Source organism: Rhipicephalus sanguineus, chromosome 1 (genome assembly GCF_013339695.2).
Source record: "Rhipicephalus sanguineus isolate Rsan-2018 chromosome 1, BIME_Rsan_1.4, whole genome shotgun sequence".
Classification (NCBI taxonomy): Eukaryota; Metazoa; Arthropoda; class Arachnida; order Ixodida; family Ixodidae; genus Rhipicephalus; species Rhipicephalus sanguineus.
The window spans coordinates 125,473,023-125,498,552 of NC_051176.1; the positions used below are offsets into that span (position 1 = coordinate 125,473,023).

The following is a 25,530-nucleotide window of genomic DNA, read 5'->3' on the forward strand; positions in this document are numbered from 1 at the left end:
GCGTATCACAGTTTTCTGAGCTGATGTGCCTACAATCGATTATCGCCTTCCCCCGATCTATTAGTATATATATATATATATATATATATATATATATATATATATATATATATATATATATATATATATATATATATATATATATATATATATATATATATATATATATATATATATATATATATATATATATATATTAGATATATATATATATATATATATATATATATATATATATATATATATTTTAATCTTTTCCTTATGCGTGTAAGCCGGCAGGCTATGTCCTCCGCACAACCGAGTTCCCAATGGCACGAACAGGCTACAGTTTGGAGACAGTTGGCCCTGCGGGAACATAATGACACAGTCTCCTTAACTACTTCTTGAACAACTTCTTTTGGTGTCTCGCCAGCTCTATTCTCGCTTTGTTCCGCGCTTTCGCTACATTAAACTTAGCCGCCACGATTCAGTACCAGAGAAAAAAAAACGAGAAAGAAAATCGTACGATGGAAGTGTTTTCTTCTTCTGCTAAGTAATAAAGTATGGGTATAGATACACACGTGTATCCCAAATAATACAGGCGATAAATAACGAAACTCTATAAACCACGTCGTTTATTTTCCATTTGTCTTGTGTGAGTTATTTCGTTCTATACTAGCCCACTCCTGCAATGGAACCTGAGAACTCGGCAATTACGCTGCGCGTGTCTGCGCGGAAGCCGGATGCGCGTATAGACATCGACGGTAGGTATCGTGACAAGTCTATATATATATATATATATATATATATATATATATATATATATATATATATATATATATATATATATATATATATATATATATATATATATATATATATATATAGAGAGAGAGAGAGAGAGAGAGAGAGAGATGAGGCAGTCTCCTTACCCGGTTTTGGGAGGAGTTCCGCCGTCGATAGCGAACACGGTAAACTCGTGCGTTTCTGCCGTTTCGTAGTCCAGGTCCGAGATGAGCGTCAGGGCCCCGGTCATGTTGTTCACGAAAAACTTATCCTGAAAGACGAAAAAAAAAAAGAAAGAAAACAGCGCACGAGGAAATTAAAAAAAAAGCAATCCAATTTTTTTTCCGGCTTTACTTTTCTACAGAATTTCATCCCTATCCGTTAAGAAACTGGAGGCCGAATTTGCAAAATATTTGTTGCGCCACGGTTGTTCGCAAGAGATGTCAGCCAATGGTGATGCTGGATTACCGAGGGCGGTCAGCCGATGGCAAAGAGAACTTACACAAAGTAAAAGCTTCGTAACCTTCGGCCCCTGAAGCAGAAATCACGAATCTTCTCGTTCGTAATTGTACTCTTTGCGACTGGCTGGATTCTTTGACCGTAATGGCATGCATGTCCGACTGAAATTTTATCTCGCAAAGATTCCTATAGCGTAGAAGGTTTTCGCCAGTAGGGGCCCTGGGGTCGTATCGATAAAAATACTCTTCTGTTAGAAAGTTTTTTGAAGAGAAAATTACAATCCGTTAATCATACATCGTACATATTATCAGTGAAGATATGAAAATTCGTGAACACGGGGTGCAGCCGACGTTTCTACAAGCGGAGTTGTCTTCTTCAAGGCTGCAACCTTGAAGCCTTGAAGAAGACAAGTCCAATTGTCGAAACGTCGGCTACACTCCGTGTTCACGAATTTTCATATCTTCAATCTTCCATCTTCCCCTGAACATCTACCTTTTTTTTTTTTGGATATTATCAGCGAAGGCATTCGGCAATTGTGAAGGGGTAAATACGAACAAAAATGTTCCTAAATTTGTCCCTTCGATCGCGAGAGAAAGCTGATTCATCAGTCTTCGCTCCGCGGTTGTTTTCTTGCCGTTAAGTGGTACACGTTATTTTATAATACAGTTAAATACAGTATTTAGGCCATTTTCACTCGCTCCCATCAAGATACGTAAAAGCTTTCATAATAGCTTTGCTGCTGACATAATAAGCTTACATTTATGAAGCACCCTGGCGATTCGCCGTTTATTGGTTTTTTTTTTCTTTTTTTTTTTTGCTAATGCTCAGAAAGCGTAGGAAAATTAGATTGGAGCTTGGCGCTCCACCACCGACGTTGCGCCTCGTCAGCTGTGTCTAATTTCTCGCGATGACGTGGCGCACTTCGTGCGGCTCACGAAGTGAACTGTAATAAGCTTCCGAGGTGAAAAAACTAAGAGACAACGCGCTGCCCGAGAAAGTTTAATCACCTACCTCACCTTCACCTTATCAGTGCGCTCGCTTGCCCTCCATCGAAGCCATGACAGGCTACAGCAGTTTGGACAACTACGTAAACCCTCACCAGCTGGTTTATATAATTGCGCATTTCGTTGAGACACTATGAAACAAAATTTGTACGTTTCTGGACGCGTTGTTGCAACCAATTGAAAGCGCAGGACGTTCAAAGAACCGTGAAACATTCCGTTAGACTACGCGCCTTCTTTGCAATTGGATTTTATATGCGAGGCTGGCTTCGAATTTGGACAATTTCCATATCAATCTAATGCTTCAAACCTTGCACGCCGACTGGGAAGTCGGCCACGAAAAGCAGCACCGCGCACGTGGATTATGTGGGAACTAAAGGCACGTAGAATGTATGCTTACTTATTCCACCTGTCATTATCATCAATTCGAGATTAGCTCACACATGTACCATCGCACGCATAAGTGGCCGTACAGCGGCGATGAATGACTCCTTCTTCCCACCCACAGTAAACTTGTGGAACATGCTTCCTAACGCCATTGCTTCCTGCTCAGATCGAGAAAGAAATCGCGAAGGTCGAACCCGCCACTTGCCCTGACAATATGCATCGACCATAGCGTGCTGTTAACTTGTCCTTGTATTAACGGTTCTCTTTCTCTTGTTTGATTTGTCATCAATCGTTTTTATTGTACTGTTTTGAAACACGTGTATGCCTCCTCCTTACGTAATGCCTTCGGGCCCTTAAGGGCGCAATAAATAAAATGAAACGAAATACCACTTCCTAATATCATTTGAAGTGTGGCACCCGAGATTATTCATTCGCTGAGAACGGTGATTTTCCATAAAACAAAAGATTTTTTTTTTCTTTTTAAACTGAAGCTGACAGCTCGCCGCTCGCGGCCGCGTCGTTCGGCGGCTATATTGCGTATGTGGGCTTGTTCAGAAGACGTGCTTTGTATTGGCCAACTCACCTCGGATCCCTCAATCATGAAGCGGACAATTTGGCCGTTGGGTCCAGCATCGATATCGCGTGCTTTGTAGAATGCCGGCAGTTCGGTCCCCAATGGGAGACTTTCAGGAAGCTCGAGGGCAAACTTCTCTGTAAGAGAAAAAAACAACAACACAGGAAGGCGTTCTCGTGTGTTACTTCGAGAGAGAAGATTAAACACATTCTCCAAAACATAATTGCATCCACACAAGTGTGGACAAAATAAAGCTCGTATTCACAAAGTACTCTGCGTCCTAGAAAATTAAGGGGCCTCGAATCGACCAATTCCAACGTTTCGGACAAAGGAAACTTCGTGTGCCCGGAATGACCTTGTCTAAAAATATATTCGCTGTCGCAACTTCACTGATTCTTTGACGCTGTATAATCGCACACGATCTGGTTTGTGATTACAGGAGCTAGATTAAGAAATGATATATTTTTTTTTTGTCCTGGCAGTCTTTTTGACATTGGCTGGTTGCCTTTCGCCACTAGTATACTTACCGCCACAATTAGCTCGCGCGCGTTTTTAGGGCGCTACAACTTTCGTCCGAGCATCCAAAAAGTAGTCTAAAATTGTTAACTCGAACAAAAAAAAAAAGCGGCAGAACGAAGACGAGCGCCGTGTTTGTCTCCTCTCGTCTTCGTCTCGTTCCTAGCGCTGTTTATTTTTTTTTTCATCAAGTTCAGCGATGCACCGACCGGCCCCAGTTCAGCACACTAATGCAGTAAAAGGTAAATAAATAAAAGACTGGCCTCCGCGCCTCACCTTAAGTGCAAACCTAAGCGTCAGCATTAACACGAGAGACATGCGCGTTTACTATCGACGCAGGTTATATCATCGCGTTACAACAGCCACTGTTTCTGAACATTCGAAGAAGTTCATCATTTCTTCCAGTACACGCGTGGTTACAGAAAGCAATGAGAACAAGAAGAATAGAGGGTTGTGGGCATTCCCTACACATCCATTCCTTCTTGCGCAGACAAAAGGCCGTATGAGAACGTTAATTGTATTTTTGCAGTTGCCGACAAGTTAAGGGATAATAATAATAAAAACTGTTGGGGTTTTGCGTCCCAAAACCACGACATGATTATGAGGGACGCCGTAGTGGAGGGCTCCGGAAATTTAGACCACCTGTGGTTCTTTAACGTGCACCTAAATCTAAGTATACACGGGCCTCAAGCATTTTCGCCTCAACAAGTTAAGGGAAGTTGTGCGCCTTCGTGCAAAGAAAGAAAGAGTAGGTGAACGAGAAGACTCCTGGCTGGTGTTACGTAAAACACACCGACAAGTTCGCAGAGTTCCGTATGGGCGTAGTACATACAAGGTTCCTTTTACCGGCCATCGCTTTAGGACAGACAGGTCGTTGCATCAGACAAAGAGTAGTTGAACACAGAAGGGAAGCTAACAAGAGGAACACTTGTCTAATCATTGTTGCGAGCGTAAAAGCACTTCAAAGTTTGATGACAGCGTAGCTTTATTCAGACGTAAGGACAGTAAGAAGCGTGCCTTCTACTCGAGGCTTGGCATAAACAGAAATATCACGTGATTTGACACATCCTTCTCATTATTTTAGTACAGATATCACGCCTGAAACGTTTTATCTCGCGTATCGGCGAGATAAAACGCTGCCTGTTCCCGATTGTCGGACGGCGCTTCCATGCGTGAGTATGCGCAAGTTATTTTTGTTTCAGTTGGTAGTCGCCGTTTATGTTCTCCCTCTCCGCTTGTGTTTGTGTCTACACGCCTGACTTATTTCTCTAGCACGAAGTTTCCACATTAGCTTTAACGCTACATTTTTGTTTCTTGTCGTGCCCCGTTTGCATCATCAACAAAAACGTCCGCCGATCGATTCGAAGGTTGCTCTAACGGGAAAATTATAAAATTATAGTAGCTGCTTCTCGTATCTCGAGATTCGAATTTTAAAAATTGGTCGTCAATTCGAAGTCCTCTGGAATAAGAAGAACAACAACAAGAAGAAGAGGATAAAAGCGAATAATGAGTTCTGGTAAGCGCCGTACGTATGCTTCTTTCTTTTCTTCCTTTTTTTTTTCGCGCTAATAATAACGCACGGCGGAGATTGCTTCAATTTCATGCGATTACGTGCAGTAAGCGTCGAGTGCTCTTCCTGAAACTCCGCATCGCGTGCAGAGCTCTGCTGCCTAGCAGCATGCTTCCTTGTCTGGTTAAAATTTTCTAATCGCCAAGCGGACGCTGAGAAGAAAAAAAAAAGAGCAGAAACGCCGTTATATGCGCGCTTGCTTTCAAAGGAAAATCGGAAACATTTTCTAAAATCGGATTATTGAAAGTCCGAGCATTTCTTTGTCCTAGCTTTATTTTTTTTTGCATTTTTCCGCTATTTTACGGGGCACTTATACTGCGTGCTCTGTGAGTGGAAAACACAGTTACTAAGGGTGTTCCTTCATTATAGCTCTTTTTTTTTCTTTTCTCCTGCGTACGTGTTCGATGAAGAGCGTTAAGTTCACTCAAAGCGAAACTGATCCTTTTGTCCGGCCTGCTGTGCCATAGAAACTCCCCTAGAAGTGCATTTCATGGTCAGAGCGAAGAACGCTCTTCAGCGGGATGGGGTTTCCGCGACGCGAAACGCCCGAAACACGTCTGGTTGCTACACGCTCTCTGGAACTATAGTGCAGCCAGAACACAGCACAATCGTGTTTCGCCACGCCCATTCCAGTATACATTTGGCGTGCACGTGCTCGGTATAGCGCGACGGATAGTTTCACTGCTGACAGCGTATGGGAGGCTGATTTAAGAGATTACCCACAGCGCCTGGTATGAGAACGCGACATCGTTAAAGGAATGTCGCTGTGGATACCCTCTGTAGTGTTTCGTAAAAAAACATTAAATACTAAGGGCCTAGAATATATTTTTCAATGCTTTAATACGGCGATAGCATGACAGTCGCCACGCGTGCAACGAGGAATGCGCTTAATGGCATTTTCCTTTCTGCGTTCTTTTACATTCGGTCCTTGTGATTAATCAAGTCCGACAGTTCCTTCTCGTCAGTCTTTCCTATCTGCCCTTCTCAAGCAAGAACATGCACAGTACTCTGTGTTACAGCATTTTCCAGCTTCTTTGCAAAGCGGAATCTTCCTTGACAGTGGTGCGTGCTCGTTTTTTGTGTTCAGCTCTTCACTTAGCCATATTTCGCTATAACTTTCGTAACAAACGTTCTCTCTCGTTAAGACATTTTTGCTCTGGGTCAGCCCTCTCTATATTCCTGCGATGTGTGAGTGATTAGGAATAGCTGGCGTCTGTTCTTACGGACTATTTTAGCGTACGATTGTTTTGCGAATAAATGTGCGGGTCACATCCTTCAGGCGACTACTTGTCGTGGCGGCAATCTGGGTATGATCGCACTGCATAGACACGGCGCAGTCCTCATAGCTGCAACCTGCAACATATATCATCAACGACTGCTATGGGTTTGGGCGACCTTATTCGCCATCTCCTACCATTCGCGCGAAACCGGCGCCATAGCTATGCCGGAGCGCTCTCGAGGATAAAATTGCTGGTGCACTCTCTGCTCGCCCCCCCCCCCCAAAAAAAAAAAAAAAAACACACAAACATAAATGTTATGGTGTGCAACCTGTGCTTCACTGTGCACCCTGCTTTCTAGGCGGTGGCATTGAAAACGGTGTTCGCCAACACATAGTCCACGACGATGACCCTTCACCCCGAGCGTGGTGAATACTGTAATTTTATTGCGGTCGATCTCGCGGACAGCCAAAATGGGGGGCCCTTTCGTGCACCTGTTCATTCGTGGAAGAGTGAGTGCGTGGCCTATGGTCACAGAAGAAGCCGTTGACTGTGACGCGCTTTCTTCGCACTTAGCAGAAACATTTTTCTTCGGCCGCACGTTCCTTCACGTGTTTTGCGCGAGTAATTAGTCCCTTTTGTTATACGCGGCCCTTAGACGAGTGGGGCAGAAAACTATATATTGTCTGCACGCAGGTAACAGAGGAGCGCGGGGTTACCTTCACCAAAGGTAGGCGCGTTGTCGTTCACATCGAGCACGTCGATGATGACGGGCACCGAGGTGTTGAATGGCGCGATGGATTGCAGGTCCCGCGCGAAGACTTTGAGCCGGAACTGGACTTGGTTCTCGGGGGGATCCCGGTCCACGCTGTCCATGAGAACGAGCTCGCCCGTGCTCGGGTTTATCCAGAATTTGCCTTGCGCATTGCCCTCGGCGATCCAAAAGGTCACCTGCGCACAGCGGAGGTCACAGATGAGTAATTATTGCTCGCGTTGTGCCACTTTTACCCGTCGCGCCGCGTTTACGCCTCAGAGAAATCATCGCCAATGTTTCCTCTCGTTCTTGCAAAAAAGAGTTACCTACAACCACATCATCGACGATGACCACACACTCCCTTTGGTACTTGGCCTACGCGAAAACCAACTGACGGCCAATCTCCCAGATCCCAAACGCACAGCGCATGCCTTTCTCTTTCCACTGCTTATTATTTTTTCAAGTGCATTAACCACCGGACTAATCACGTCATGTGATTACTCGTCGCTTCTCTTGAAACGTTTTACTTTGCTGCAGGTTGCGTTTTATGTTACTATTTCTGTAATAATTCCTAGATACAATTACTATGCGAGCAAGCGGCGTTTCTTAAATTTGTGACTGCTGTCTGCGTGATTGTGAGAACGTTGTTGTGACAGTTGTTACTTGGGGAATTCCCTGTTTCATGTCAATCTTGCACTTGTGAAAAGTGTACTGTACTGAAGACATTAAGATAGACTCGAAAAATAAAACTATATTAACCTTACAGACAGCTCAATCAGTGGACTGAGAGTGAATGAAAATTTAAAAAAAATGTTTCACTGTGTTTTGGTCCTTCTGAATTAATTACTGCCGCCTCATGAAAATTCAACTGAAGGGTTAATGTTGCCCCATAATTAAAGTGAGTATACATTATAGATTAAAGAATCCAAATAATGTCGCGATATACTTTCGTGCACACAAAATGTACCGAATTTACCTTGGCTTGTGCAACTGGGCCACGTAAAATGGCTGGGTAAAGAAGGCCTCTGCACAAGCTGAGTTCGATCAGAAATTATAACTATCACACCTTGTTACAGAAAATGGCTGGAATGCATTGCCTTTATTAAGAGAACTGCCCTCTATATAGCAGTTGCTGATATGCGCGCTTGCACTGTCATTGATGCCAGCGGTTCTCATTGTGAAGGCTCACACAATGATTCGCAAAGCCAGCGCAGCCGTGAAGTCAAAGTGCCAACCGATGCATGTACCATTTATCCCTTACTAAACAGACGTTGCCCTTCATTGTGAATTAAGAGGAGACATCGTTTTTGCCCCAAACCCATTGAACCAAGAAAGGTAAAAAAGATAGCTACGATGGCAAAGTGTGAGGCGCTCATTATCACGTACGCGTGACCGAATGCACCAACCTGCTGGTTTCCGGACTCTCTGTGCTGGTTGGTGGCGTTTAGGAAGCCGACAGTCTCGCTGCGCGTCGTGTTTTCCCAGATTCGGAAGTTGTAGGAGCTGCGCTCAAACGTCACAAGCTCGTCGTTCACGTCCTGCGGCAGCAAAGAGCGAGGAATGAGCGCGCCATATTCAAGCAATAAGGTTAGACAGAGACATTAGTATACGCTCGTTAAAATACTATTCCACCACTTGTTTCTTTGTACCACAGTTACATTTGTAAGATAAATATACCGGCCACATTTAAACAAGAATGAAAGTTCTGGGAGAAAAACAGAAACAAAGAGGGGCGGTACACATCGCCCTCATGGTAACCGTTGTCCTCCTAGGGACCTGGTAAAAATTACAAAATTAACCCTGAACTTAACACACATCCATCTATCTGCCGTGTTCTACACTTCGTTGGCGCCTTTGATAATTCGAGACTACACCGTTAACAGATGTTCGGTGCCGCGTATTATTCTATAAGACAAGTATATACAATATGTACTTTTGTACACACATTTACACGCAGGGTTCAGCTTGCGCATCTTTTCATTCCTTTCTCATTTTATTAGCTTCATGATTTCTACTTCCTATTATGCACGCTGTGGGTACGCGCACACATGGTATTTAGTCACTTGGCAGCTGCCGTTTTACCATTTGCTTGCTGCGAGAAAAATATATCGTACTCTTGAGGTTTTATTCGACGGTATACATAGAACACATTGTTCGTAACTTTGTTTCAGCTGTTCTATTCATCGTGTACTCTGAAGTATCAAAGCTACATTTTCCCCGTCTCAACGACGATTAAAGCCTAGGACAAAAGTCGACTTATCACTATTACCGTGCTCTACACTATACTTTACATCTGTCGCGTATAGGAGACACCTGCACGAAAACTGCAGCACATGACGCCAGAATTTCTGCTATTGCGAGGCCGCGTGTTTCGTGCCACTTGCGCGTGTACGCAGACACCAACTTCAGCGTCGCATACCTGGACCTTGACGATGAGGTTGACCACGGGGTTGCCCATTATGGCGGCGTTGGGGCCCTGGAACGGCTTGACGTTGAAGGCGGCCACCTGGAGCGCGTACTCGGGCTGCGTCTCAAAGTTGAGTCGCTTGATGGTGCTCACGGCTCCCGTGTCCTCGTTCACCGCGAACGCGCTGTCGTCGTTGCCGCCGATGATGCGGTACTTCATCACCGCGTTGTCGCCCAGGTCAGCGTCTTTGGCCTGCACATGCGTAATGCATTGTATAGTTCTAGCGCTCAGCTCTTACGCTTTGCTCAAGCTGTCAGTACCAAAAACAGCCTCTCAATGGAGCAGCGCATACGACGAAGACACAAGTTGAAGAAACAAAGAACAGGACAACGCTGTCCCGAGTTTTTTTCTTTCTTTTTCTTTTCCCCTTCCGACTAGTGTCTTCGTCGTTTGCGTTGTCCCATCAGGATGTCTGCAGACAAGCACCAACGGTTTGTCCAACGAAAGTGGTCAACAGCCTCTTGGATTAATACTGGTGCGTAGAAGCTGTACGCACTGCGCGCACAATCGTTGCGGGCACCACCTCTTGATCAACGCTGTATAGGATGGGGCACTTGATCAGTGCGGCGGAAAGCCGTCACAGTTTGAGAGCGTGAAATGCAAGCATGAAATGTAAGGTTCGCCTGCGAAAAGCAGCCAAGGTGTGCTTGTTATAATTCGGCGCTTGGAACGGCAGGAATGGCCCTTGTCCCAGGTCAAATATATGTACGTATATACATAATTTCTTACGTCATGTAGTTAGGTGTCTGCACCAAAGCATGATGAACTAACTGCCACGATATTATTGTATGCCTTCAGAGGGAAAAACAAACAAACAAAGAAATCGCGCTTGTTCTGTGAGCCCACGCGAACGCATTTTTTATAATTCGCCATGTGTGATAGCAAGAGACCTCGCGCTCTTTTCTCTGTTATTAATTCACGTTTAAGACCGCCGCGGTGCCTCTGTGGTTACAGTGCTCGGCTACTGACCTGAAAGGCGTGGGTTCGATCCCGGACTCGGTGGTCGCGTTTCGATGGAGGCGAAACGTAAGAGGCCCGTGTACAGTGCGATGTCAGCACATGCTAAAGAACCCCAGGTGGTCGAAATTAATCCGGAGCCTGCGTCTACCGCCCCTCTAACAGCCTGTGTCGCTTTGGGACGTTAAAACCCATAAACCAACCAATTTACATGTACACTATCAATGCATTCAAAAAATGCTTCATGGAAAATGAAAGGTATAAAATCGCGGTCTCACATTCATACAGGTCATCCAGGTGTGTGGAAAAATAACAAAATGATAAAGAAAGAAGGAAGGAAATAAAGCAAAGAAGCACGAATACGTGAAGACAAGTTAAAGCGCTCCAGTAAAATAAAGTATAGTGAAAAGAAGGGTGTGCGCGTCACACTTGCGCAACGGGTGCCTTAAGCAGTACGCACTCTTTAGAGCGTCGCCTACGATAAAAGATAACCACAAGAAAAAGCATCGCGTCCCCGTCGAAAACAATATGTGCCCGCGCGCGTATTGCATATCTAGCATTCTATATAATCTCGGTATAAAGCGCTTATGAGCGATGCGCCATGATAACAAACCAATTATGGAGCAGCACTTGATGTCGATCAAGATCGATAGTAATATTTTATCAAAGAACGACGGTTGCATGTGCTACTGAAATGAGTTGCGGCCTACGAATGCACAAATTCATGGTCTATCCTGCTTCGCGTCGACTGTGTAGAATGCGGCAATAAGTCTTTTATTTATTAACTGTATCGGAGTTCACTATCGATTATTTATAAACTAGCCTAGAGAGCTAGAAATAAAGCCAGGTAAGGGTGTATTACTATGGTTGTAAAAGACTACATTTAATCGACGGCCTATGTTTCTGCAGTTTAAGCGTAATTGATGTACGAAGTCTAAAATGCACTCAGAAGAAAGGGTGTCCAGAAATTAGCTATAAGAATAAAACAAAACGACAATACAATGGCAGTGAAAATCATTATAGTGGGACACGCCACGCGTTAATAACCGTTAATTGTTTTCACATCGCAAACTCTCAAAGCTGCCTGCAGGGTTATCACTTATAAGTGGTGCGCTAGCACTGCAGCCGCTTGCAGCCTCTTGGAGTAATTAATGAAGTGAGGAACTTTTTCGCGCGGAGGAGAACCGACAAGAAGTAATGACATCTCAAGGCTTAGAGAGGGAGAGAACGAGGTTGAGTGGAAGAAAAGAAAGACTTCAGCGGGGAACGAAAAAATACTAAGCCCTGACGCTCACTCAAATGGTTTCGCAAAAAAAAAAAAAAAAAGAGCACTGTTTCGCTACCGTCTGCGGCATGGGCGCCCCGGAAAACTTGGAGAAAAGTTTTCGAGCTGTCATATTCGCGGAACGCACCGGCAATACGGCACGGTGGCCGCCGCGAAACGACGTTTATGCAAATCGTAACGACTCAACGCCACATTGCTCCGCCAACGACAGATTCTTCGCGGCAGGAAAAGAAAGGCGCGTTTGTCTCAATCCGTTACGTTCGGACGCAGTCGGGCGCCCGCGCGTCTCAAATATATGCGAAAATGAAAATCGCCGAAAAGTTACGAACCGCTGGAAACTAGAACGAATCTTCCATGGAGACAAGGAGCTTTCCTACATTTCGAGCCCGAAGGCCGAACTCATTTTTCTTTCTTTCTTTTTATTTTTTTTTTCTCTTTCACTCTTCCTTTCGTGCTTTAACTGGTACCGGCTGCCATCCATTACCCGAACGACCGGGCCATTCGATACACATAGCGCTGTTTACGAGCCCCCATTGAGATGTAGCCGGCTCGGCGCGGAATCGTGCGACGAATCCAATCCGAAGCACTCTTCGCCGCTGCTGCATGCCGCCGTCAGTTTTGTTTGGCTCTCCGCGACAAACTCAAGTCGGCACAGAGCCGACGCGATTTCTCTAAAGCGCATGACGCCGGCCAGCAGTTTTACGCGGTCCGTGCTCGAGGAGGCCTCGCCGCGAAGACCTGGCCCATTTACAAGACGTTTGCGGCAGGCAAACAACATCGTGAGAAGTAGATTGATTGGTTAATCCAAACAAACGGCTGCTTCGCTGGCTTGCAACCTGTCAACTGCAGACGTCGCGCCGTTCAGTTCGAAACCGCCTTCTCTCGTGTTTTCTTTCAATCTGCAGGAACGGGGTCGAAGGCGTGTCTCTTTGGGGCACGGATGTAAGAGACTCGGCGCGCCGGTTCAGTAGCGAGTGCGTGTTCGCGCCCAGCTCCTCAGTGGGCCACGCCTTGTTTGCTCTATTGGCCTCCCTCTGTCGTGTATCAAAGGCTCCCCCCTCTCAATCGACTTGCGAGAACAAGTAATTCGATTCCGCGAGCAACAAAGGGCCACGCAGACAAATCAATGGCTCCATGACCTGCACGAAACGCTGCGAATGTATGCCAGTTCTAATAGCGGAAGCAGCAGTACCAAAGAATAATTAAATACTCTTTCTTTCTTTCTTTCTTTCTTTCTTTCTTTCTTTCTTTCTTTCTTTCTTTCTTTCTTTCTTTCTTTCTTTCTTTCTCTTTCTTTCTTTCTTTCTTTCTTTCTTTCTTTCTTTCTTTCTTTCTTTCTTTCTTTCTTTCTTTCTTTCTTTCTTTGAATAAACGAAAGCAACATTTTTACCATGAAGTTGCGTCGCCGAACACAATTCAAGACGGACATCGCTCCAACAGTTGAAACCAGTAAAATCCGGACGGCCCTCAGTACTGATGTAATAGACCTTTGATAGGACAGGAAAGAGAAAGAACTGTGGAGCCTACACCCTTAGCCTGCGCAGTGAGTGCCTGTGCAGATTACCTGGTTGGAGTGACCGCAGAACAAGCATACGTCTCTTCTATGTCATTCTAAAAAGACAGGGCGTGCAAACACGGACACAAGAAAGAAGTCAGGACACCACAAACGCCGACTAACAACTGAAGAGACGCACAACGGCTGAAAAGAAAGAAGGCACGAAACCAGCATGCGGAATTCATATGGAGGGTAAAACATCGAGAACTTCAACCATGTAAGAGGAAGATTATTTCTACTGTTTTACCGCAAAATAACTTGCTAGTCCTTGGAGGAGCTGCCTTAGAGGATAGTCACTGCAAAACCCTAGCCTTAGGTCCTAAATACTGTTTTAAGCCGAACCTGAAACCAATAGACGTTTTAAGTTTGCCGCGTACAATCACTAGACTTGTTCCTGAAGAAGAGCGTTCCCACTGCATTTCAGACTGCGTTGCTAGCATCAAGGGTTCTAATATGCATCTCAAGTGTTTTGATCCTATCCGGCCTTTGGTTAATTACTGTGTCGAGAAGAAACTCAGGCCAGTAGTTTCAGATAAGGAAGGGTATTTTGTAATTATGCCGGACAGTTTGTTCTCAGAAAAAGCATTAACAGCCATAGAAAAGAATTTTGGGACGGTAAAACTTAAGCCATCCGTAGTTAGGCAACGTGCTGTCGACCTTTTGTTAAGACATAATCTTGAGAGAATAGCTTGTAATGTCAAGAAGGCCAAATCACTTACTTTAGAATTGTTCTTTTCAGCCAAAACACATAAGAACGAGATTCCGTTTCGAGCAATCGTTTCAGAGCAAGGCACCTGGCAAGTCGCTGTATCTAGTTATTTGCAGAACTGCTTAACCTCTTTGAGTTTTTCAGACCCTTTTCGTATGTGTAATTCTCAGGCGCTAGTTCAGTTCCTCTCAGAGGAGAACCCCGGCTGTTGTAAGGCCTTTAGTATGGATATTGAAGACCTGTATTCTTTGCCGCATGATGACTTGTTAAAATGTGTTAATGAATGTATTAACGAACAAGAGCACCAGACAGTTTTCACCGAAAAATATGGTGTTTCTACCGGTGCATTTCTAGAAATCCTTTCCATGTATTTAAAGTCGACGCTGGTAGGTTGGAAGGAAGGCGTTTATGTGCAGAAATCAGGGATATGTATTGGTTCTAAAGTTGCTCCGGTTCTTAGTGATTTATACATTAGCAAGATTGACAATCTTTTGGAAGGCGCCTTAGGTAATTCGGTTATTAAGGTTTTTCGTTATGTGGACGATTACTTGATTTTTTGTAGTGGTGAGGACTTTGAAAAGGTGGTAACTTCCGCGAGCAAAAAATTTGAATTAAATGGAGGAGGACTAAGCTTTACTAAAGAGGTGCCTCAGAATAATGCAATACAATTTCTAGACATTTTCTTAACGTTCCAGAAGAACCACGTGTGTTGGCAGTATTCTCCTAGATCTTCGAAACCGCTGTTAAATTTTTCGTCAAAGCACTCGAAAGTTGTAAAAAACGGCATCACCATGTCTTGCCTTAAGTCAGCCCTCACCAAGTCGTGTGAGCACAAAATGAGTGATAGCTTTAACGCACAGGTTACACGTCTTTTAGATGTAGGGTATCCTCGTGACGCAGTGGCCACGGTCGCTGAACGTTTAAAGAAGTCTATTGTGTTAAGTCCAAGCATGGTTGCAGAAAGCGATAGGAAGAAACGTGTCGTAGGTATACCGTACATTCATCGCGTATCTCACAGGATAAAGAAAGTAGGAACTAGATACGGCGTTAATGTTGTTTTCACGGCTGCCAATAAGCTAGGTAAGATTTGTGCCGCTGTGCAGAGGAAGAATGAGGGAGTAAAAGACAAGAAGCGGACCGATATGTGTTTCGTAAAACACACCAACAAATTCACTGATTGCCGTACGAGTGTGGTGTATAAGATTCCTTTCAGCTGTGGCCGCTTCTACGTAGGACAGACGGGCCGATGCATCAACCAGAGATTGTTGGAACATAAGAGATCGCTTACAGGAGGCTCACCTTCTAATCTATCTTTACATTGTCGAGATTGTAAGTGCACGCCAAAATTTGATGAATGCGCAGTGTTGTACCGGCATAGAAATGAAGAAACGCGCCTGATGATTGAAGCATGGCATATCGAGAATAGTGGTAGTGCATGCGTGAGCCAACTGTCGATTAACTTGCATAAAGATGAAATCAAATGCCTTAACGGTTATCTTCCACGTAGACCACCACGCGTGCCGGATTGATAGGTTCGCCTGTTGCATGGGCATGCGCAGATAAGTTTTCGTGCCTTCTTTCTTTTCAGCCGTTGTGCGTCTCTTCAGTTGTTAGTCGGCGTTTGTGGTGTCCTGACTTCTTTCTTGTGTCCGTGTTTGCACGCCCTGTCTTTTTAGAATGAATACTTACCAACTAGCTCAGCTCTCTGTTATTCTAATCTTCTATGTCTGTCTCTCCTTTCTCCCATTTCGTCCACTTCATCTACCTGCCAATACTTCATCTGGCAAAGACGCCGCGCGACAAGTAGGTTGTTACGAAATGGCTTACCATCAGCTTGAAGACCTCTATGGGCGGGTCCTGTTCCTCGGGCACCTGGACGAAGAAGGTGTCGCCATCGAAGTATGGTGGGTTGTCGTTGATGTCCTCGACCTGGACGGCTACCGTGGTGGTGCCGCTAAGCTGCGGGATGCCGCCGTCGAATGCGATCACCAGGAACTCCAGCTTGGAGTCGCGCTCACGGTCCAGGCTGCGCTTAGTCACGATGTTGCCTTCCTCGTCCACCAAGAGCGCGCTATTGGCGTGCTCGCCCAAGATCGTGTAACGGATGGCTGCGTTGCGACCAGAGTCGCGGTCGATGGCCTGCGTGCACGTCGGTGTTCACTGTAGCTGCGTCTTTAGCTTAAAAAAAATCTAAAACAGTAATTTGTTCGAGTGCGGATAAGGGCTCTGTGCACCACTCTTTAAGCTTATATAAAAAAAACGCGCGAGAAGCCAAGTTGCATGTGCTTCTCAGTGCCTTTGAACTTCTGTATTTACGTGAGGCACGTAGCTTTAGCTCTGACCCCGCATTTCGTGGGTTCGTCGTGACATTTGCACGAGAGAGTTGTACGCTGTAAGTTTTGAATCTAGTGCGGATGCGCTGCCTGCGGCTAAACGAACGTTTTTTTTTTTTTTTCGCAAAGTCTGCGCTTCAAAAGCTTTTGTGAACAGAGACACATTATAGCATAACTATATTAGTGTGGAAAGCAGGAACGCAGGAACGCGTGTGTATATCGAAAAACCGCCAGTTACTCTTGCTAAGAAAGATTCTGCAAGGCCACCTCTTTCCTTATTAGTTAACCTTTCTTCTCATGGTGTTATTTGCTTAGTTAACTTGCGCGCGCTCAACTCTACATGCTTTTCTGAAATAAATGACAGCATTATAGATTTTTTTTGGTGCACCCAGGGGGCTCTGTCACAAACGTAGAGTTCTTTACTGTTATTTTAATCTTCATATTTATAATTTTTCTTCACGAATAAACTTCTAGTTCGGAGCCAGCGTACACGCGCGTCTCTTTCTCAGTACTTGCTTTATTTTGCGAGTGTTCTTTGAATATGAACTTCTTGTTCGCTGATAATGCTGATGATTGAGCAGGCTTTCGCCGTTCGGAAAGCATGAGCCCGTATTCCCAAAAAGCTCTTACGCTAGAGTTGGCTGTGAAAACAAATTTCAACCAATCCTCATGCTGGACGTGTTATTAGCGAAGGCGGGCAGACAATGGCAAAGAGCTGCTACGACCGAAAATCTTTATGAATTAGATTAAACACGACGAGACACGCGAGAAGACGACAAGATGCCGTTCTCGTTCACGCTTTCGGGCAACTCCTTAAATTAACTCAGAATCAATCTTTAATCGTTTAGTTAATACCACCTTTACGCTTCATTTGCTTTGCGTTGTCGATTAATTCGGCCTCGTGCTACCGTCTGCTAATTTCCTGGTAATTAATTTCGCATAAAAACAGCCTCGGATTTGCGGCGGTACCTGATTTAATTCTGTGATGTTCCACCATAAAGTTCCCCTTTAGGTGAACTCGTATACTGGCTTGTAGTGTTCCATTATTGACGTCTACGTACATAAAAAAAAAAGAAAACCCTTTCACGAGAATCAGTCTCCAAGGGGCTAGCGATACAGTCGCTTCTTCTCATTCTGCCACTCTCCGATATAGATGATAGCACGCCAGAATTCACACCGATACATTAAGAAAGTTTTCCGGCAGCTGCATCATCTAGCTCGGAAATCCGCCGGCTGTTCGGCGTCGTTAGCTCCGGTCACGGAGAAGCCTGCAGGTAGTATTACGTTCCTCCCTTGATGATCCGTGCAGCGCCCAAGTTAAAAAAGAAATGCCGATTGCATGCGGTGCACGAGAGAGCCGAAAGATGACGGCGGAATTTCGGTGTATAGCTACAAGCCTTTGAGGAGCACGGAAGCAGCTCGATACCATTGGCGGCGCGCTATCGGAGCAGGTCAGCATGCAGGCACGGCTCCTTCTAAACGACAGGCATCTGCTCTGCGATGCCGGGGAATCAGCGGCCGTCCGTCCGGGGCTAAGCGCTTTGCGGGCCGCGAATAAACGCCGCAGAAAAAAAAAGAAAAAAAAAACAGTCCGAAAAAGAGAGAGGAAGCGAAGGGGTGCAGCTGAACGTGCGGGACTCACCCTGATGGTTCCCACCGTCACGTTGTCGGTCATTTCCTCGACGACCGAGAAATTGTAGTAGTTGTGCGTGAACACGGGCTGCTGATCGTTGATGTCCACGACGTGCACGGTGAGTGGAGACACGGCCGTCTGTGAAAGGCAAGCGCGGAGATGCGCGGAATACAAATCATTACGGCACAGCCACCGGCTCACAAGAAGTGGCCGCGGCGGAGGCTGCTGCTGCAGCCAGCTCTCCACGAGCCAGCGCACGCGCCCCAAGCCGACAGAGGCTGCACAAGAAGCAGGCCTCGGGCCTCGGCTCCCCGCCGTTTCGCGTGCATGGTAACGGATCATAAGGCAGCGGACGCCTTTTTTGTATGGGCACCACGAATGGCTCGTAGTTCGTAATGGTCCGAGCGGCCGTACGACTCGCAGTACTATAACAGGCAAGATTCTTTGCTCGTGCGTGTGTGGTGGTGCGTGCGCATCTGTGTGTGCACTTGTGGGCTGCACGTGTGTCCGTTCGCTGCGGGCTCAAGGGTGTGCCTTGTGGGTGTGTTTTTAGTAATAGCAAGGCAGAAAGTTGGCCGGTCATTTGTTCCCAGTTTCCTCGGCGAGCTGGGCCACGTCAACCATTGGTGCAATTAGCAAGGGCTGATTTAGCTTGTTTCTTTCTTGTGTTCTTTTTTTTTTTCGGTTCGTGCTCATTGCCTTTTAGCCGGACGAGTAAGTTATGTGGCAGTCCAAACAGTTGATAATCCACTAGAGAGTCGTGCATAATTGGTGCGTGACAAGAATATGGCACAATGTTTGTTACTATGGCGTAATAGATTCGCCGAGGCCTTACGTGTGGAATGTTTGCTGACTCTGCTTGTTAACATGCTCCTGGCCGAAAAATGAGACAGCAATAACAAAACAGAGAACACCCATACATCTGGCGCGCGAAGTTACGACCACTATCTGCTACAGTCGCTTGAGTGAGACACATGTAGAACACATGCTATAGACGGTTTCAAGACTGCGATGGCAGGAGCACGTGGTGTACCCCAAGAAACTTCCGGTGACCTCATTTGTTATTCTGCAACATCGAAGCGTAAAGCGTTGTTTTAAGTTTTGTCAGAATAAGGGAATACTCCTTTTCCACTTTCACATAAAAGAAAGGCGCTTATAGTTAAGGAATAACTCTTTCAGTGTTGTGTGTAGCTTAGAAGAATATTTAATTCGAACATTTTCCTAGACACAGGGAGAAAAGTGTTGAAACTCTACGGGCTACTCGCCAAGTCTTTTGTTCCCCGCCAATTCTGCTAGCCAACGCCAGCGCACGAAACCGGAAGCGGTGCAGGGCCTGTGTTAGTAAACAGCGAAACCGTCAATAGTCTCGCGAGTTCACCGCAGCAACTGCTAGCGTCGACATTTGACTACGTACTGAGTTAGTACCGCATTTCGAATAAAGAGCCGACTCAACGAAATAAGCCACTACAAGGGATCATAGGTTTCCTCGCAGGTATCATTAGCCTGAGGCAGATCATATGACTTTGTTTGGCATTTCAACAAAGGAGGATCGTATGTAACGATGAATTCAGCGGTACGGACAAACAAACTTCATCTTTTTGCCCTGTTATCGGTATAGCGCATGTGAGGGAAATCAATAGTCCACGTCTTCGAAATTTTCCGCACTCGCAAAAAGCTGAACGCACCGAAATTACCTAGCGTCACTGCGACGCGGAGCGCAAATACGTTGCTTTGCCAGAGCCCTTCATTAAAGTCCTGTTGCGAGGCGCAGTTTGTGAAACAATTTTTGTCAAGCTTTCCCTCCGCGTATTCCATGGTCTTTGCACTCGAATAAACATACTTTTTCAGAGCCTGCGAAATATTGTCCAAATTGCAGCGATCTCGTGTCGCAGTAGAATGGAATTAATTGATGCAGTTCTTGTTGATATCGGCTTCGCTTCATTTGAAAGAACACCCCTAATTTTCTGTCTCATAATTTGCAAAAGCTGCTTGATTCACGTACTAATTAGCTTCTTCGTCTTGAATATTGAGTGCGTGTCTAAGCGAAGATATCCTAGTCCACAGTGACAAAATTTTTGCTCCCATACACGATAGGAAGTTTTGGAAATGGCTCACGCAACGCTTAAGACCCTGTAGGCGTTCTTTTGTACCCATTTTGCCTTCTTCCGTACATCCGGCGGATCGCGTGCGCTAACTTTAGATTGCGCAAAATCTTAACCTCCGTATTAATGTAAGGATTATATGCTTAACGTACGTTAAAGCCGTCGGAGACTTGAACCAATAGATCGTACGACTGTTTCTTCTCGTAGTCGAGGACAGCGCCGGTTGTTATGATACCCCTGAAAAAAAAAATGCGAAAGGAAAAATAGCGTTATGACTCGTACACTATAACATTCGGCAAGGTTCAGAGACCATCATTCCGGCATGATGATGTGTAATATTGATGGTTATTAGTTAACACGGCAATGTGTACTATTTTTCGAACTCAAAAAGTAATATCGATGAATTTACTCGACAAATGGTCTCGCGTGTTGCGCAAGAATAGCGGAATGCTCAGTGAACTGCAATAAAGGTACAAACGTGAGTGCTGCACAGCGCTTGTTCCTGCCGCGGACGGATCTTGGGAGGTGCTGAACGATGGCTGCCAAGTACGTGCGCCATCTCGACGAAGAAGTTTCCTGAATTTTTGTCTTATCCTTACACAGAGCGTCGCGTGTTCAATCAAAATCGCACGTGCGAAATCGTGCGACGGTTCTTGTTCAGGAGGCAGGTATACTCACGTGTAAGGATCCATGTGGAACGTCTCATCATCATTGCCAGCAATGATGGAGTACGTAAGCACCGTGTTGGCGTCCAAGTCCTTGGCCTACAAGAAAGAAATAAAATAGAGAGTCGCTATGACGCAGCCTATATAATAATCGCCGAGGCAACTTTATTCGACACAGCTTAGCACTGCAGGTGTCTTCGGCCACTCCTCGTGATTTCAACGCGGTGACGCCTTATAAATATGGAAAAAGCCTTGCAGCTCTTGCGGTAAAGATTCCTGCTGCACTGTGCACCCAACACTGCGACTGTCGCCCATGCGACCTCATTTCGCGTGAAAGAAGCCGCCACATCCGGGTTTGCCGGCGTAATTTTACAGAATTGTGTGAAAGATCTTCCGCGCTTCCCCGAACAGATGCGTGTAAGCCGCAGGGGAGGGAGCATGAAATTACACACGTTGGCACCGGGATACGTTGCTCCTGCGTGACATGCGCGCGACATAGATGGAACGAGGGTGATGATATTTTTACGAGATCAGGGAAAACATTAGCCTTTACCGTTGATCAAAGGGTCGGCGTTGCTCCCAAGATCTAGTCCAGAAAGATTGCACTACGTCAGTGAAGTGTGAACGATCGGCCTTCAGCAATTCTCATCAACCTTAGTGTAGTACGCGCTGAAGCCCCATAACAATATCAATCATTATGCTGCATCTTATATACAGCAAGCGCGACCGTACTGGATTTCTTCGTGACCGCCCGTTCAAATTGATGTGCGGTACAAGAGAGAGGGAGAAAGAGAGAGGCTTTCCACATGCATTGTGAAGGTCAAACAAACCAGTCATTAGCAAGGACACGAACAGCGTTGTCCCTGAATAATCAAATCACTGTTGCGCTTGTCCCCGTGCTCTCTCTTGTGAAAGTGTCTTTTTATTCGTGCAACCTTTTACTTCCAAACTACTGTTAGTACCGCTTATTTAATGGCGGTCCTCGAAGTGAGAGAGGGTTCATCGGTATACCCCCAAAGTGGCAGTTTGATGCGACAGTGTCTTCGCGCTGAATTTATAGCCGACACGCAGAGGTTTGTTGGGCGAGTCATTCTTTGTTCGTTGCGCTGTCTCCTAACGACGAGCTGTCGTTGTTCGCCAGCGAAGCAGCTGTATTGTTCCTGCCTCAATAGGCATCACACCAAGTATGGGCATCGCAAACAAACAAGCCCATTGCGTACATCAGCCACTGACGATCGTGTCTACAAAATAATATGGCTATTACTACTGTTTTGGTTTGTGGCGTATATACCATTGACGGAGAGCAATTAAGTGAAGAAAAGATGCTGGCTGGCTGGCAGCCATACACGTCGAGAAAAGTGGTAATAACTCAAACGAAAGCCCGCGAGACCGCATTGTCAGAGCGTCAAGTCTCCTCTCCAGCAAAGACGACGTCACAGGTCTCGTTTACCGCGTCACGGTGTCACCTGCAGCGCACCGATATGGTGAACATCAACGCGAACAACACGGGGATTCCCGCAAAACAGGGAGCGCGAAAAAAAAAGCAAGAACTACAAATATAGTGGGTTGCAACCTAAGAATAAATACAAGCTCCGCCCCCAGAACTGCGGCGCGCCTGTCATTCATCTGTGCAAGAGAGTGGTGCTAGGTGGTCCCCGTTCTAACCATAAGTACTTTTTCACTGTTAATATAAATACTACGCATAATATGAATTAAAGGTTAGTCGTCCCTACTAAAAATATTGCGTTTCACCTGGAAGTAATGGCGGAATCTTCGCTGAAATTTGCCACGAAGTTCGAGATTTTCGACCGAAAACTAGCGACACGAACATGTGTCTGTACGGGAAAATCACCTACCTGAAATATGCGAGAGGTGTTTGACGTCACGGGGACCTATGCAAATTTTCTCTGGGTCGGACCGCGACGGCTGGGGGCGGAGCTTACATTTATTCCTGTTGGTTGTAACCAACTACAGCAAAGCGCACCACGTGAAAAGTGAGGGAGAAAGAAAGAGCTCCTCACTATGACGTGGCTTCGATTTATGAGTTGAACGTTGCTTACAGGCGTTGGTCGAAGCAATGGCAGATTACCTCTGCTGTGGAAGGGTGGGTGGGGTTACCGGCTTCATCTCACCACCACCTCGCAACATTTCACTCGTTTCTGTCTCCGCTATCACTAAACCCTTTCCAAAAAAATGAAAAAAAAAAGGAAGACATTCATCCGGTATAGACCGCTCTCGGGACGGCACATTACCAAATTCCAGTGTATAACAAAAATTTCCTGCGGGATCCGGCCTGTGAATTTGTGGCTGTCGACGGCGAACGCGAATAGCGTTGCTATGGTAGCGTTGCGCTCTCTCGACGCGGCAGAGCACAGGAGCCCAACGTTACGCCCAACAACGAACGCCGTGTGTAGGCGGTGGAGGCGCGTTCACTACATAGGGTTGCACGAAGTTGTGTATACTCACCGACACCTGAGTGACGAGGGCCCCCGCGGGAAGCGATTCGCCGACGTGCGCCTCGTACGGGGCGCCCACAAACTCGGGGACGTTGTTGTTCACGTCGGTCACGTTCACGTGCACCACTGCCACGGCGGTCCTGTCGAGCAAAGGAAGACGCAATTTCTCACACTTCTCGCCCCGAATCATCGTGTGTGCGCGAGCGCGCCACTTTCTCCTTTATTCTCCAAGGAAGAAGAGGCGCGCGCGAGGCTTTGGAGAATTTTGGGAGATCAAGGATTCAGGCAGTTGTTGTGTGGCGTGCGCCGCGTGTCAAACTGCAGTAGTTTGTCTTCATTTCTGTCCCCTTCTTTTTTTTTGTTTTGTTTTTTACTTTCTATATCTAAACGTGTCCCCACTGAACGTTTCCGGGAGGCATTCTTCTTCGTTTTTCTTTTTTTTCTGGGGGGGTGGGGGGTGGGGATAGAAGGCTTACGTATATCGAAACAGATGACGAGCCGCAAGCGGCATGAGGAAGGAGGGGCATACGTGTCTACAATCTGAAACTCGAGATGGCTTAAATCCGTCGGAAGGGATCGACATTTAGAGATGCTCGCTGGTGTTTCGGGAACACGAACTGTGCGCCGCCCCTTCTCGACAAAAGAAAGCCGCGAGAATCCCTCGGCAGGCATTTACAGGGTTCTCGATCGGGATAAAATTTCCTGTCCCGTCTACTGCTTTTCGTCCTTGTCAAAAGACATCGTGGAGCGCACACATGTCAAAGTATGAATCTCCCTACCAACTCGCTCAAACTTTTATACTAGAGGGATAAAGTAAGTCCAACCGCTTCCTCCCCTTTCAAGTGAAAAAAAAAATAATAAAGCGAGTACGACAACTTTGAAAGCAATAGTCGGGACGAGTCACCGTGTACGCTGTTTCCCCGATGTATATGCATTCAAAAGTTGTCGTAGTCGTATTATACACATGAAAACGTACCAGTACGACTACTTTCAATGTACATATTTGCATATAGCTAGTGTTAGATTTCGCTCATCGAACGTTTCAATAATGACACACTGACAACTTTTCGTCAGTCAGTACATTTTTCGAAAAACCTTTTGAAATACGCGGATATCCGGTGCGGGCTGGTATCACCGGCATTGTATTTATTACACGGAACCGCGCACGCGTTCTTCGGTTTCCGAGTATTCAGCCCCGTGCAAGTACTGTTCCGATAGTTCAGAATTGGCGACACGGGGCAAATATTGGGCTCAGACACAGGGTACGAAAGTCCGCTCGAAATAAACATATTGACGAGTGCTATAGTGGTGGGGGCGGCTCCATGCAACGATTGAAATCTTCCTTCGAAGAACATCTTCTGTAATCGCACCTTGAAAAACTAGCGCTAACACCCGTGCCGCAACTAGCTGCACGTAACATGTACCAGCGGCAACATCAGATGGCGACAGCAGTTTAGAAACATACAGTGACAAAACAAACGCTCGAGATAAATGCATGCGCTGCGAAAAACTGACACTCAACTGCAGCTGAAATGTTTGCATGCGCAGTTCATAGTTAATATTTTTCGAGGTATACACTTGCAAACATTAGCGTGTCAATACCACCATATCGTGGCGATAGTACGAGCCGTTGTCAACTCGTCAGCTGCCGAATGGGCGAGTTGTACGAGAACGAAAGCATCACTGGCGTATCCAGGGGCGGGAAGGGGTTCAAGCCTCGACGTCCTCCCTAAACCTTTAAATTTCGCTTGTGTATATATACAGGCACACATACAAACACACGAACGAACATACATAAAAGGTGGTTCAACCCTCGTCCCCCCACCCGAACAAATTTTCCGGCTACGTCCCTGGTAAGCGTAACAGGATTAAACGCGTACACAGTTGACCGATAATTTAAAACGATGACGACGGAGAAAAGCACGGTACGTGGTCCCATAGAGAAATACGGCTGCGTAGTCTCATTAAAAAAAGAAAAGTTATCGCGCTACCTTCAAAGGCTTGCGTGCGAAAGTTCGTCACACAAGAGCGCGCCTGAGCGTGAAACAGTTTCACATTAAGCAAGCATCGCGCCCTACCCCCGACTAACAATGCTGTGATGGTCACTGGCCGGCCAGACGAGCAG

At 45.9% G+C, this 25,530-nt stretch overlaps 1 protein-coding gene across 2 annotated transcripts in view; it reads right to left on the reverse strand.

Moving 5' to 3' along the window:
- The window catches only part of LOC119397454 (protocadherin Fat 4), a 171,425-nt gene that overhangs the window by 45,505 nt on the left and 100,390 nt on the right, over positions 1-25,530 (reverse strand). For both annotated transcript variants that reach the window (XM_037664897.2, XM_037664890.2), the window contains exons 14-23: positions 23,416-23,545; positions 20,963-21,048; positions 20,437-20,521; positions 18,192-18,320; positions 16,044-16,355; positions 9,663-9,902; positions 8,650-8,781; positions 7,209-7,440; positions 3,196-3,323; positions 912-1,036 (exon numbers count right to left, since the gene is read on the reverse strand). In XM_037664897.2, coding sequence (XP_037520825.2) covers positions 912-1,036; positions 3,196-3,323; positions 7,209-7,440; positions 8,650-8,781; positions 9,663-9,902; positions 16,044-16,355; positions 18,192-18,320; positions 20,437-20,521; positions 20,963-21,048; positions 23,416-23,545 — 1,599 coding nt within the window. The remainder of the gene's footprint in view (positions 1-911; positions 1,037-3,195; positions 3,324-7,208; positions 7,441-8,649; positions 8,782-9,662; positions 9,903-16,043; positions 16,356-18,191; positions 18,321-20,436; positions 20,522-20,962; positions 21,049-23,415; positions 23,546-25,530) is intronic.